Genomic DNA, 12,266 nt, shown 5'->3' on the forward strand with positions numbered 1-12,266 from the left:
TATTTATCAGAACCTCTAAAGCAGTGCTTTGAGGAAAATTTTCAGTCTCATATACTTATTAAAAAAAACAAGGAAAGTTTTAAAAGAAAACTAAGCAGAGCAAAGGACATAATAAAGATAAAACTATAGTGGTAAAATATTACAAAACCAAAAGGTGGTTCTTGGAATAAAAATAATTAAAATAGCTAACCTCAAGTAGGAAGAAGAAAAAAGCACTACTCCTAATGTTAAGTTTGGGCTCAGATTCCTGCTTCTCTAATATACTCTTGGAATCCTTTCTTTTGTAAACTCTTAACCCACTTGAGCATGTCAGAAGAAAATGAGACTCTACTGGAGCATACAGTTATTTAATGAACTCCTTTCCTCAACTAGATTATAACCTCCCCAAAAAGGTCGTCTCTGTTTTACTCTTCCTTAATCTGGTATGTATCACAGTAAATATTATTTAACAACATGTAGATGGATTCCAAAGCCAGGTGGAGAATGGTATTTCATGCTGATTCACTCAGGAAACACTACTATAAATACAAATGCCCAAGTCAAACCTGTGGGACTTTTGAATCATCAAGTAGATCAGCATTGGAGCTGAGCCCTTGTGCTCAGTGAAGAAGCTCTCTAGGTAATTTTGAGGCACACAGCTTTTTATGGGTCATTTACATAATTTATATTACCAAAGTGTATAAGGAATATCACAGTGAGGGTCTTATTTTGGAGAGCTGTGCAAAGATGCATAAATATATCTTATATCATACAAGGTACTGTTGGTTAAAAGGTGAACCAGTATTTTAGGTACAACCAAGAAAGACAAAGGTGTTACCCATTTAACTATGGACTTTCCATCAGTTTTAAGATACCTCCTGATTTTAGTGATGGTAATTACTTTAAAAATAATGAGTCATAGATATAGGTGCTCTCTCGATATCCCTTGTTAAAGTAAATGATTCAGACACTAACTTCTTTTATATTTTTAAACAAATGTTTAAATTTGTGGGAAGATATTAGAGCACTTTTATTTTTTTATTTTTATTTCTTTTGTTTATCTTTATTGTTGAAAGTATTACAGATATCCTCCCTTTTTTCCCCATTGATCCCTTCCACCCCACATGCACACCCCCTCCTAGTCCTTCACCACACTATCATGTGTCCATGGGTTATGCATATACGCGTACAAGTTTTTGATTAATCTCTCCCCACCCGCTCCCCCACCCCTGCCTTCCCACTGAGATCCCTCAGTCTGTTCCATGCTTCTACGTTTCTGGATCTACTTTGTTCCTCAGTCTATTTTGTTTATTAGATTCCACTATGAGTGAGATCATGTAAAACTGAATCAGGAAGAATCAGAAAATCTGAATAGGGCAATAAGAACTGATGAAATTGAAACTAATAAAAAAAAAAACTCCCAGCAAACAAAGGCCCTGGTCTAGATGGCTTCATAGGGGAGCTAATTCTTTAAGTTGCAGGCTTAGATAGTTTACTAAAAATTCTTCTTGCTTTTTGAGGTATGCCTCTAGTGCTATGAACATCCCTTTTAAGACTGCTTTCACTCTGTCCCATAGATTTTGGGTTGTTGTGTGCTCATTTTCATTTGTTTCCAAGAAGTTTTTGATTTCTTTCTTGATCACATTGGTTACCCATTCATTGTTTAATAACATGTTATTTAGCCTCCATGTGTTTGAATGCTTTTGAGTGTTTTTACTGTAGTTGATTTCTCATTTCATGCATTGTGATCTGAGATGCTTGATATGATTTCAGTCTTCTTAAACTTGTAGAGACTGGTTTTGTGTCCTAATGTGTGGTCTGTCTTTGAGAATGACCCATGTGCACTTGAGAGGAATGTATATTCTGCAGCTTTGGGGTGAAGTGTTCTATAAATATCAATTAAATCCATCTGATCGAGTGTGCCATTTAGAGCCACTGTTCCTGTGTTGACTTTTTGTCTGGAATATCTATCCAGTGAAGTCAGTGGGGTGTTAAAGTCCACGATGATGACTGTATTGCTGTTGATGTCTCCCTTAAAGTCTTTAAGGTTATTGTTGATAGGTCCTTATTTATTGACACTTTAAATCTTTATGCCTATGTTTCTCTCTGTTCTTATTATTACAGCAGTCCCTTTAACATTTCTTGCTATGCTTGTATTTCTACTTCTAATTACAGCAGTCCCTTTAACATTTCCTGCAGTGCTGCTTTGGTGGTGATAAACTCTAGCCATTTTTTTATCTGGGAAGCTCTTTATTTCACCATCTATCTTGAATGATAGCCATGCTGGATAGAGTAGTCTTGGTTTCAGATCCTTGTTTTGCATTACCTTGAATACTTCATGCCATTCCCTTCTGGCCTGTAGAGTTTCTGATGAGAAGTCAGCTGACAGCCTTATGGGAGCTCCTTTGTAGGTAACAGATTGCTTTTCTCTAGCTCCCTTTAAGATTCTCTGTCTTGAATTTTTGGCGTTTTAATTATGATGTGTCTGGGCATGGGCATCTTTAGATTCTTCTGCTTGGGACTCTCTATGCCTCCTGAACTTGTATAACTTTTTCCTTCACCAGATTAGGGAAGTTTTCTGCCAGTATTTCTTCAAACAGGTTCTCTAACCCTTGCTTCATTTTACCTCTTCCAGCACTCCAGAAGAGGTCAAGTGATGCGAATATTGTTACATTTCATGTTGTTCCACAGCTCCCTTATACTGTCCTCCTGTTTTTTACTTGTTTTATCTTTTTGGATCTCTGATTAATTTTTTTCTACCTTGTCCTCTAATTCACTGATCTGATCCTCAGCTTCCTCTAATCTAATGTTTATTTCTTCCAATATATTCTTTATTTCTGCTATGTCTGTCATTCATCATTTCTGACTGGTCACTTTTCATAGTTTCTGTATCTTTTTTCATGCTGTTCATCATCCTTACAATCACTATTCAGAACTCTATATCTGATAGATTACTTATCTCCATTCCATTTAGCTCTTTGTTTCTATGTATTAGGTAGGCCTGCTAGGACTCTCAATCTTTTGGGAAGGTCTCTGGTGCAGGCCAGTGTCAGATGCTCTTTGTAACTGGCCTTGAGTACCCTGTTTGGGGCTATCAACAACCCTCAGCTTGAGGTCCCCTCTGCTAGGGCTGGGTGCAGATGGACAGGACCAAGGTGCACACCAGAGTCTGCTTTTCCAAGGCCCAGGTCCAGAAGCACATCAGGCAAAGACTCAAAGCACTCTGAAGTCTGCCTCTGCCTGCAGGCTGATTTATCTGATTCTCTTAATGAGCCTAAGGCTATAGAAACTCCACCAGGTAGGGGGAGAGGTTTTCCAGCATGGTGGGGCAATTGCTTCCCCTTCAGGCAAAAGCTGTTTGGAATGTAAATGCCTGCCTCTGCAGTATGGAGGAATGACTGGGCATCAGAATATGGAGGGGTGCCCTCTGAGCTCTGTCTCCAGAGCCCACAACTCTAGATTTTCCTCACACAGCTCCAGTCCACTCTGCACTCCCTCTCCTGGAGCCCAAAGTGAGTGGCTGCACACGAAACTTTGTGTGTTGGCTCTTTAAAGGGGTGCCTGCATTTCCAGCTGTCTCTCCAGCTGGCAGACAGAAACCCGGCTGCTTTTCACAGCCAGATGTTCTGTGGACACCTTTCTCAGTTCTGGTGCTCTTGGCTGGGAAGCCCAGCCTGGAGGTTAGGCCCCAGTGTCCTCAGTCGGAACCCCCTGCCACTGAGATAACCCTCCAACTTTCAGCTGCTGCCCAGCCCTTTCACACCTCCTTAGTTCCTACCAGTCTCCATGCAGTCTCCACTTTTCCTCCTTGGTATGAGGGTGCTCTCCAGCTCATCTTCAGTTGCAGTTGATTATTCAGGATGGTTTTTCTCTATTTTAGTTGTAATTCCAGTTTGGTCCCGAGAGAGTGTCAGTGTACTTTCCACTCAGTCTACTGCCATCTTTAATCCTCTCGATCCCTTTTGTTTTCAATTAAGATTTTGGAAAATAGTTTTGCCCTGCCTGACAGGGCATCTAAATCCTAAACAGTTCTAAGGCTATCCCAGAGGATAATTTAGGGAAAAATGCCAGTATAAAGTTATTGCTGGAAGTGAACCATTTAATGAGGACTGACATCTTGACAGGGTAAGAGCAGAAAATACTGTGAACTAGTTGAATAGTAGGTATACCATGAAATAAGCATGTAGTTTGTAAAACTTCCTTTTTCTAAATCATATCACTTAAATCTTTCATCTGCTGGTACCAAGGACAGTGCATTCAAAACCTTCAAATAATTTTAGCATAGGCCTGACATTTTTTGCATGGAGTGTGGGTAGCAGCAGGGCAATAGCAATCAAATAATGCACAATAAATTTATAGTAAATAAATGTAAAGGATATTTCTAAAATTTCTAGGGCCAGTTTGTAACATGTGATCCTTAAAAGTTCTCGCAGTCAATAAAAACTACATAGGCTTGTTAAAAAGTAGATGGAAAATAGGATTAAGAATAGACAGGGACAAGATTTGTTTGGGGAAAATGAGTAAACAAATTGAAAGAAGAAAGTTAAGACTTAATGATAAAGAGATATTCCCTATTGAACAGCCCTGATATAAATGCTAAATAAGACCAGGACCAGGATAAAGTGGTGACTCCAATATACATGGAAAACTTATTTAACTCTTACCACTTTTTCACTTCCACTGATACATTTATGTTTCTGTGAATGATACTACAAAGAATTAAAGGATGGCCAATTGAATGATTTCTTTCAACATGAAAAAGTTGGTGCCGTTATAAATTTATCTACTTAGTGTGATAACCCTTTGTTAATTCATCCCATTCTCTGCCTTTTCTGTCCCTAGGATCCAACTCTCTTAAGTGTAACCTCTCCTCTCCGTTGCTTTGTCCCTTTATATCTTCGTCTCTGTTTTGAAAATTATATCTGAAGATGCCAAAATATGTGTATATTTATTTCTAGTTTCCTCTCTTTTTTTCTACTACACAATGTTTATTTTTAACAAAAAGGAAGAATATACACTTGGAATTTCTTTATTTTGGGAAACTGAGCCAGAAACCAAGGAGTCAGATATGTCATAGGGCCTATAGGTCCCATTCCATAAGGAATATGTTAAATATTGTAAAGTAATTTTAATTTTCTTATTTTTAGAAAAATCTGAACTTGATGAACTCTCAGAGAAGAGCCCAGAAAGCCAAGGCAAAGAGTTGTGGCAAGTTTTATTTACCAACAAATCATTGACTACAGAGCAAGATATTTCAGGAAAGCCATGTAATCTGGATATAAACATTTTTCCTGCAAGAATGATGCCCTGTAAATCTGACACTGCTTACTTGCATCTCAGCTCATTGGCCCTACATTGTCAGTATTCAAGAAGGAAGGCTCCTGAGATTAATGTATGTGAGAAATGGCTCCTCGGTATTAAGGATGGCAGAACTAATACTGGAGAGAAATCCTTTGTTTACAGTAAAAATGTAAAAGCCTTTGGTCATAAAGAGGAAGTTATTCAGCATCAGACTTTGTGGCAAGCTTTTGAATATAAAGAATGTGGAAAATCTTGCCTTGGAAAGACTGCCCTTATTACATCTAATAACACCTACCCAAAAGTGAATTTTTATCAACTTAATAAATTTGGGGAAAACCAGTGTGATAAATCAACCCTTAGAGTCTCTCAGAGCAATCATCCAGAGGAGAAGAGTCACTATGTATTTAATGGATATGAATGTACTGAAAACAGAAATAATTACAGTAGAATCACTCAAAGAACTGACAAAGAAGGGAAATCTTTCAGCCCCAAATCCCACATTAGAGAACACCGGGAAATTCATATCGGGGTGAAACCCTTTGAATATGGAAAGAATTTCAGCCATAATTCAGCCCTCTTGGTGCATCAGAGAATTCACACAACAGACACATCCTCTGATTATAACACATCTACAGAGACATTGGGTGACCGGTCAACTTTCAGCATACATCAGAGAGCTCACATAACAGTGAAACCCTATGAGTGTAATGAGTGTGAAAAATCTTACTGTATGAATTCACACATGATTCAGCCTCAGAAAAGTCACACAGGGGAGAAACATTATGAATGTCATGAATGTGGGAAAGCTTTCAGTGAGAAAGCACGCCTAAGAAAACATCAGAGAACTCACACAGGAGAGAAACCCTATAAATGTGATGGGTGTGAGAAATCTTTCAGTGCAAAATCAGGCCTAAGAATACATCAGAGAACCCACACAGGGGAGAAACCCTTTGAATGTAATGAATGTGGGAAATCTTTCAACTATAAGTCAATTCTTATAGTACATGAGAGAACTCACACAGGGGAGAAACCCTTTGAATGTAGTGAATGTGGGAAATCCTTCAGCCATATGTCAGGCCTAAGGAATCATCGGAGAACTCACACAGGAGAAAGACCATATAAATGTGATGAATGTGGGAAGGCTTTCAAACTGAAGTCAGGCCTAAGAAAACATCATAGAACTCACACAGGGGAGAAGCCCTATAAATGTAGTCAGTGTGGGAAAGCTTTTGGTCAGAAATCACAACTCAGAGGACATCATAGAATCCACACAGGGGAGAAACCCTATAAATGTAATCATTGTGGGGAAGCTTTCAGCCAGAAATCAAACCTTAGAGTACATCACAGAACTCACACTGGGGAGAAACCGTATAAATGTGATGAGTGTGGAAAAACTTTCAGGCAGAAATCAAATCTCAGAGGACATCAAAGAACTCACACAGGGGAGAAACCCTATAAATGTAATGAATGTGGAAAAGCTTTCAGTGAGAAGTCAGTCCTAAGAAAACATCAGAGAACTCATACAGGGGAGAAACCCTATAATTGTAACCACTGTGGAGAAGCTTTCAGCCAGAAATCAAATCTCAGAGTACATCAGAGAACTCACACAGGGGAGAAACCCTATAAATGTGATAAATGTGGGAAAACTTTCAGCCAGAAATCAAGTCTTAGAGAACATCAGAAAGCCCATATAGGGAATTAAATGTGAATATAAAGAATATGGAACAACTCTAAGGTGGAAATCAAATCTCACAATACAAAACAACAAATAGAGAACCCCTGTGAATATAATGAACACTTGAAAGTTCCTCTGCATGATACCATCCTTCACTAAACACCAGAGATAAATTCTTAGAATATATTTTATATGGATAGTCTTTCATCCAGAGTATAGACCTCATTGTAGATCACAGAACTCACCCAGCAAAGAAACTCAGTAAAGATAATGAATATAAGAAATACTCTGTGCATTCAGTCCTCAGAAAACTCACACTGCAGGAAAACTCTGAGAATGTAAAGAAAATCTGGAAACTTTGCATCAGCAAACATACACATATATCATCAGAGAAATCACAGTGAGAAAACTGAGAATGTAATCAGTGTTTTATAACCATTAGCCAAAAACCAGCTTTCTCAGTACAGCTGAAAATATATAGAGTAGAGACCTCATAGCGTAGCAACATAGACATGAAATGACGTAATGGCTGTGGAGAATCCTTCTACTATAAGTCCTCCCTGAACTTGACTTCTCAGGGGTAATCCCCTATGTTATATAATAACTATTAATTGTTCACCAATAACCATTTCCTCTTCCTCATGACACACCTAGTCTAAATTTATCAACCACTCTGTCATCCAAATGGGGTCATATTATTAACCTCTGGCTAGTGGAATGTGGGGATCAATGGCAAGTCTTATTAGTTAACATCCCTCGAATTCTCAGTGTTTTCTCCTGTCCCCTACCAGAATGGAGTGGCAATTACCCTCAGTGAAACCATGGAGCTGAAGATGGAAGAGTACACAATGGAAGGAAACACAGTCAAAGAGCGACTGCCATTAGCCTTTAGGCAGTGACTAAATAAACTTGTTCTCTGCTCAGCTCCTATAGGTTTGGGTATAGTTAATATTTCCTGTACTCACCATCTCTCAGTTAACAAAGCCTATGGGTATTTCTGTGGACATCTGAACTCAGTATCAGAAACACCACATTGGAGAAACCCCTGATAATAGACTGAATGAGCACAGTTTTTATCCATAAGTATTCCTCATAAGTCAGGAACTATCAGGAAAAGAAATCCAACATTTCAACCTGTAGGAAATCCTGTACCAAAAATGACATCTCATTAAATATCTGATAATTGAGTTATGAATGTGTGAAAGTTTTCAACAAGTTATCAAATTTTAATATTTCTGAATGTGTTACAAGGGGGAAATCTATTAATGTAAGAGACGTAGGTAATAGCCTTTACCTTATAAATTCTTATATCAGAGCTTTTTCATATGTAATATTAAAACATTTAATGATATATAACTACTGATTCATAGACATTCACTAGAATAAGAAGCTTTAAAAGAAAATAAATAAATTCCATAAACTGAACAGTATTGAAGTATGTGAATATTTTCTGGGCTGTATGGTTTATCTGTGAGTTTGTATACATGCATGCCACTTAGCAGATATTTGTTTCACATGTGTATTGGAACTCAATGTTGTAATTACAACATTGTTTAGTAACTATTCTGACATCAGCTTCAATTTGCCACATGAATATTAATAACAAATAAACCTTTTATAGGAAGTGTCTGAAAAGTCAGAATCATACCACATTCCCTTTCTCACGCTGCCTTCTGACGTGTAGATATAGGGAAGGACACTCACAAAATTGTCTCTTTTCAGTGGAACCAAACAATGAAAACATACATGTAAGCATGCACACACACACACACATAAAATCTTAAATATCACTGTTTCTTTCCTCAGAGGTATCAACTGTACTTAAGGAGCCCTTTGAAGGCATTTTTTATTTATGGTACTTTTTTTCTTGTTAATCCTTACCAGAGGATATTTTTTCCATTGATTATTTTTAAAGAGAATGGAAGGCAGGGAGGGAGGAAGAGAGAGAAACATCTATGTGAGACAAACATCAATTGGTTGCCTCCTGCAGGAGCCCCAACTGGGGCCAGGGATCAAACCTACAACCCAGGTACATGCCCTTGACCAGGAATAGAACCCACGGCCCTTAGGTGTGCAGGCCAACGATCTAACCAACTGAGCCACACCAGCTGGGACTATTGATGATACTTTTTAAAATTTTTCCAGGTTTTAAAGTGTATTATACTTTAACATCTCTGCTGAAGTGACCTAACTGATCTTCCCCACTAGAGTCATTATGCATGGCATCTGGCATTCTCTCTCTCAGTTAAGCAACAGCTTGGGTCCCTGTTTCTCCCTCAGCCACCCAGCTTTCCGAACTTTGGGTGCGTTTCCTGCTCTGCAATCTCAGGTATCTAAAGCATTCAAGTCTGCCCAGCTCTTGTCTTCCTGAGAGCAGCAGTGCTCTTTCCTGCTCTCTACTTATCTGAGCTTTAACTGAAAGTTGTCAGTTGATTTTTAACAAATGTTCCAAGGTAATTTGATAGGAAAAGGAGGACTTTTTAAAAATTGTGATAAAATAACTGGATATTCATATATATAAAATGCACCTTTATGTTTATACTGTAATTATTTATTCAAAATAAGTTGTAGACCTAAACAAAATATCCAACAGTATAATTAGAAGATATAGAATAAACTAATTTCGCTCTGAGGCAAAATGAGATTTTTAAGATTTAACAGGAAACAAAAGCCAAAAAATAAGTTGGAATTTATTAAAATTTAAAGTGTCTGCTTTTCAATATGTTATCAAAATGAAAAAGGAAATCACAGATTGGGAGAAAATGTGTTTAGTAGATTCATCTGACAAAAAACTTGCACCCATAATATATAAAGACTGTTCATAAAGTAATAATAACAGACAACTCAGTTAAAATGGGCAAAATAAGAAAAAAGGTTAAAACAGGCATTTTACAAAAGAAGATATACTGTAAGTTGGAAAGATTGGAAATAAGGTGGACAATTAACTAGAAAAGATTCTAAAGCTTTAGTCATCAAGGAAGTACAAATTAAAACTATACGATAATGGTATTACAAGTCCATTTGACAGCTCTGTAACTACAACCAACAATTTCAATTCTAGCTATTCACCCCAGAGAAAGAATTGTACCCCCCAAAAATTAATAAAATAAGTTTTAAAGATTTCTATTAAGATGTTCATAGAATTTTAGTCATAATAGTCCCAAGTAGAAAGAACACAAATGTCCATCAATGCATAAATGTATAAACTGTGATATAGCTTTCTTAATGTAATGCCACTCAGCAATAAAAAGGAAGGAACTACTGGCTGGCCTGGCTCAGTGGTTGAGTGTTGACCTATGAACCTGGAGGGCACGGTTCAGTTCCCAGTCAGGGCACATGCCCAGGTTGTGGGCTCAATCCCCAGTAGGGGGTCTGCAGGAGGCAGCTGATCAGTGACTCTCATTGATGTTTCTATCTCTCCCTCTCCCTTCTCTCTCTGAAATCAATAAAAACATATTTTTTAAAAGAAGGAACTAATGCATGTAACAACATTGATAAATCTCAATAAGATTATGCTGGGCAAAAGAAGCCAGGCACAACAGAGTAGACTTGCATCATTCCATTTATATGAAATTCTAGGAAAGACATGTAATGTAGAAGGGCAGGAGGCAGGCATTGGTTGTCTGTGGGTGGAGTGAGGGTTAACTGGGTAGGGGAGCAAGGGAATGTGTGAATGTGATAGAATGTTCTGTATCTAGACTGTCCTGTGTTTACAAGCTATGTAAGTTTTCACATAAAAATACACTGAAATGAATATATAAATTACACCTCAAAATGGTTTATTTTAAAAGTCGTAAGTGAATTTTGGAATCCTAGTACACTGAGACCCAGATTCTGAATTTGTTAAGTGGTTTATTGCCTTAACCAGCTGGGTATTCATTCCCTTTCCTCTCCTGAGTGGCTGTGTGACCTTAGGGGAAACATTTCTCATCAGTGGTTTGGGCGTGACTACACCTGCAAATGTTTCAACAGTTAGGTGAGATGAAATCAAATAGAATGTTGAGAGAAAGCAGCCTTTTGTTTGTAATATAATGTAGTCTTGTATTAAAATTATTGGAACAGGGCAGCAGACAGGCAATAGATACAAGATATAGGAAAAGAAGTACAGACGATTACAGTGAAAGGGTGGAGTGTACTCTACTTAAGTGAGCATCAGAAACCATTTAGTTGCCATCAGTTTTAACTGCTAGACCTTACTTCATGCATTAATGCATTATATCAACATGCTATATTTTAAATGGAGATGAGGGTTTCAGTACTAAGTTTTCTATTCATATCATGTGTCTTGGTAACTTATCCTTGGAGAAAACAAAATCCAAAGCCTACACCCAAATAAGAAGATAAACAACAGTTTACCCTGGGCCCACAGGCCAAGTGCTTGTCTCACAGAAGCCCCACAGCAGCTGCATGTTCTGGGAAGGAAGGTGACCCTCCTAGCATGAATAGCACAGCAGTTGGTGTCTTCAAAAAGGCCAACCAGGTAGGTCTCAGGAGCCTCCTGTAAAGCCCCAAAGGACCCACACTGGAAGCACAGGTCAGGCTACAAGCTTTGAGCAATTCCTAGACTAGTATCTATAAAGGGCTATTGAGGATCAGAAGCTCCTGTGATTTCTGGTACTGCTTGATTTGTGAAGAGTGACAGGCCAAGATAGGTAAAAATGTGACACTAGCAGGTGGTCTTGCTGACAGCTCTGGTGCCAGGGTCCTGGGCATCATGGTCAACTTGGTACAGCACAGGCTGCTGAGCAACACTTCCCACTGCCTACTTTCCTGTGTGGTCTTTGAGAGAAAGAGTGGCCTCTGCACCTGAAGAGGCACAACGCAGCTGCAGGCACATAGTATGATTTTAGCTCTGGACCACATCAAAGTGTGTACCACTTTAAGCTTGAGCACATCACACCTTAATAGAGGTTTACCAGAAAAGGGAGTGCGAGAATTATGTTTCTAACAATCAAACATGGTAATTTTTCATAGTATTTGTGTGTGTGTGGAAAAATGAGTACAATTTTTTTTTTTAATTAAGTCTGGCTTCGCCTCACTCTTTGGCATATTTTCCCAATCTTTTCAGTGAGGTCACAGGACAGATCACTGTCCCCAAAATAGAAGAGACAGACAGGTAGAAACAGAGATCACAATTTACCGTAACAGATCCACGAGCAGAAACCTTTGTGGGAACCAGAAGTAGGTTAGAAAAATCTGAAGTATAACTGATGAATTGCTAGAAGCTAAGTATGGACAAGTCTGAGAGTTTTAAAACTCTAGGGAGGGGGGCAATCTCCAGGGAGTGCACCCACACTTTTGTGAGTTTTAC

The 12,266-nt window shown here is 38.4% G+C and overlaps 1 protein-coding gene across 6 annotated transcripts in view; it reads left to right on the top strand.

The window, feature by feature from the left end:
- The window catches only part of ZNF782 (zinc finger protein 782), a 42,532-nt gene extending 34,152 nt beyond the window's left edge, over positions 1-8,380 (top strand). For all 6 annotated transcript variants that reach the window (XM_081152045.1, XM_081152049.1, XM_081152050.1 and 3 more), the window contains one exon: positions 5,127-8,380. In XM_081152045.1, the coding sequence (XP_081008171.1) occupies positions 5,127-6,982 (1,856 nt within the window). In that variant the 3' untranslated portion in view covers positions 6,983-8,380. The remainder of the gene's footprint in view (positions 1-5,126) is intronic.
- The last annotated feature ends 3,886 nt before the right edge of the window (positions 8,381-12,266 follow it).

Source organism: Miniopterus schreibersii, assembly GCF_964146895.1.
Source record: "Miniopterus schreibersii genome assembly, chromosome: 11".
Taxonomy (NCBI): Eukaryota; Metazoa; Chordata; class Mammalia; order Chiroptera; family Miniopteridae; genus Miniopterus; species Miniopterus schreibersii.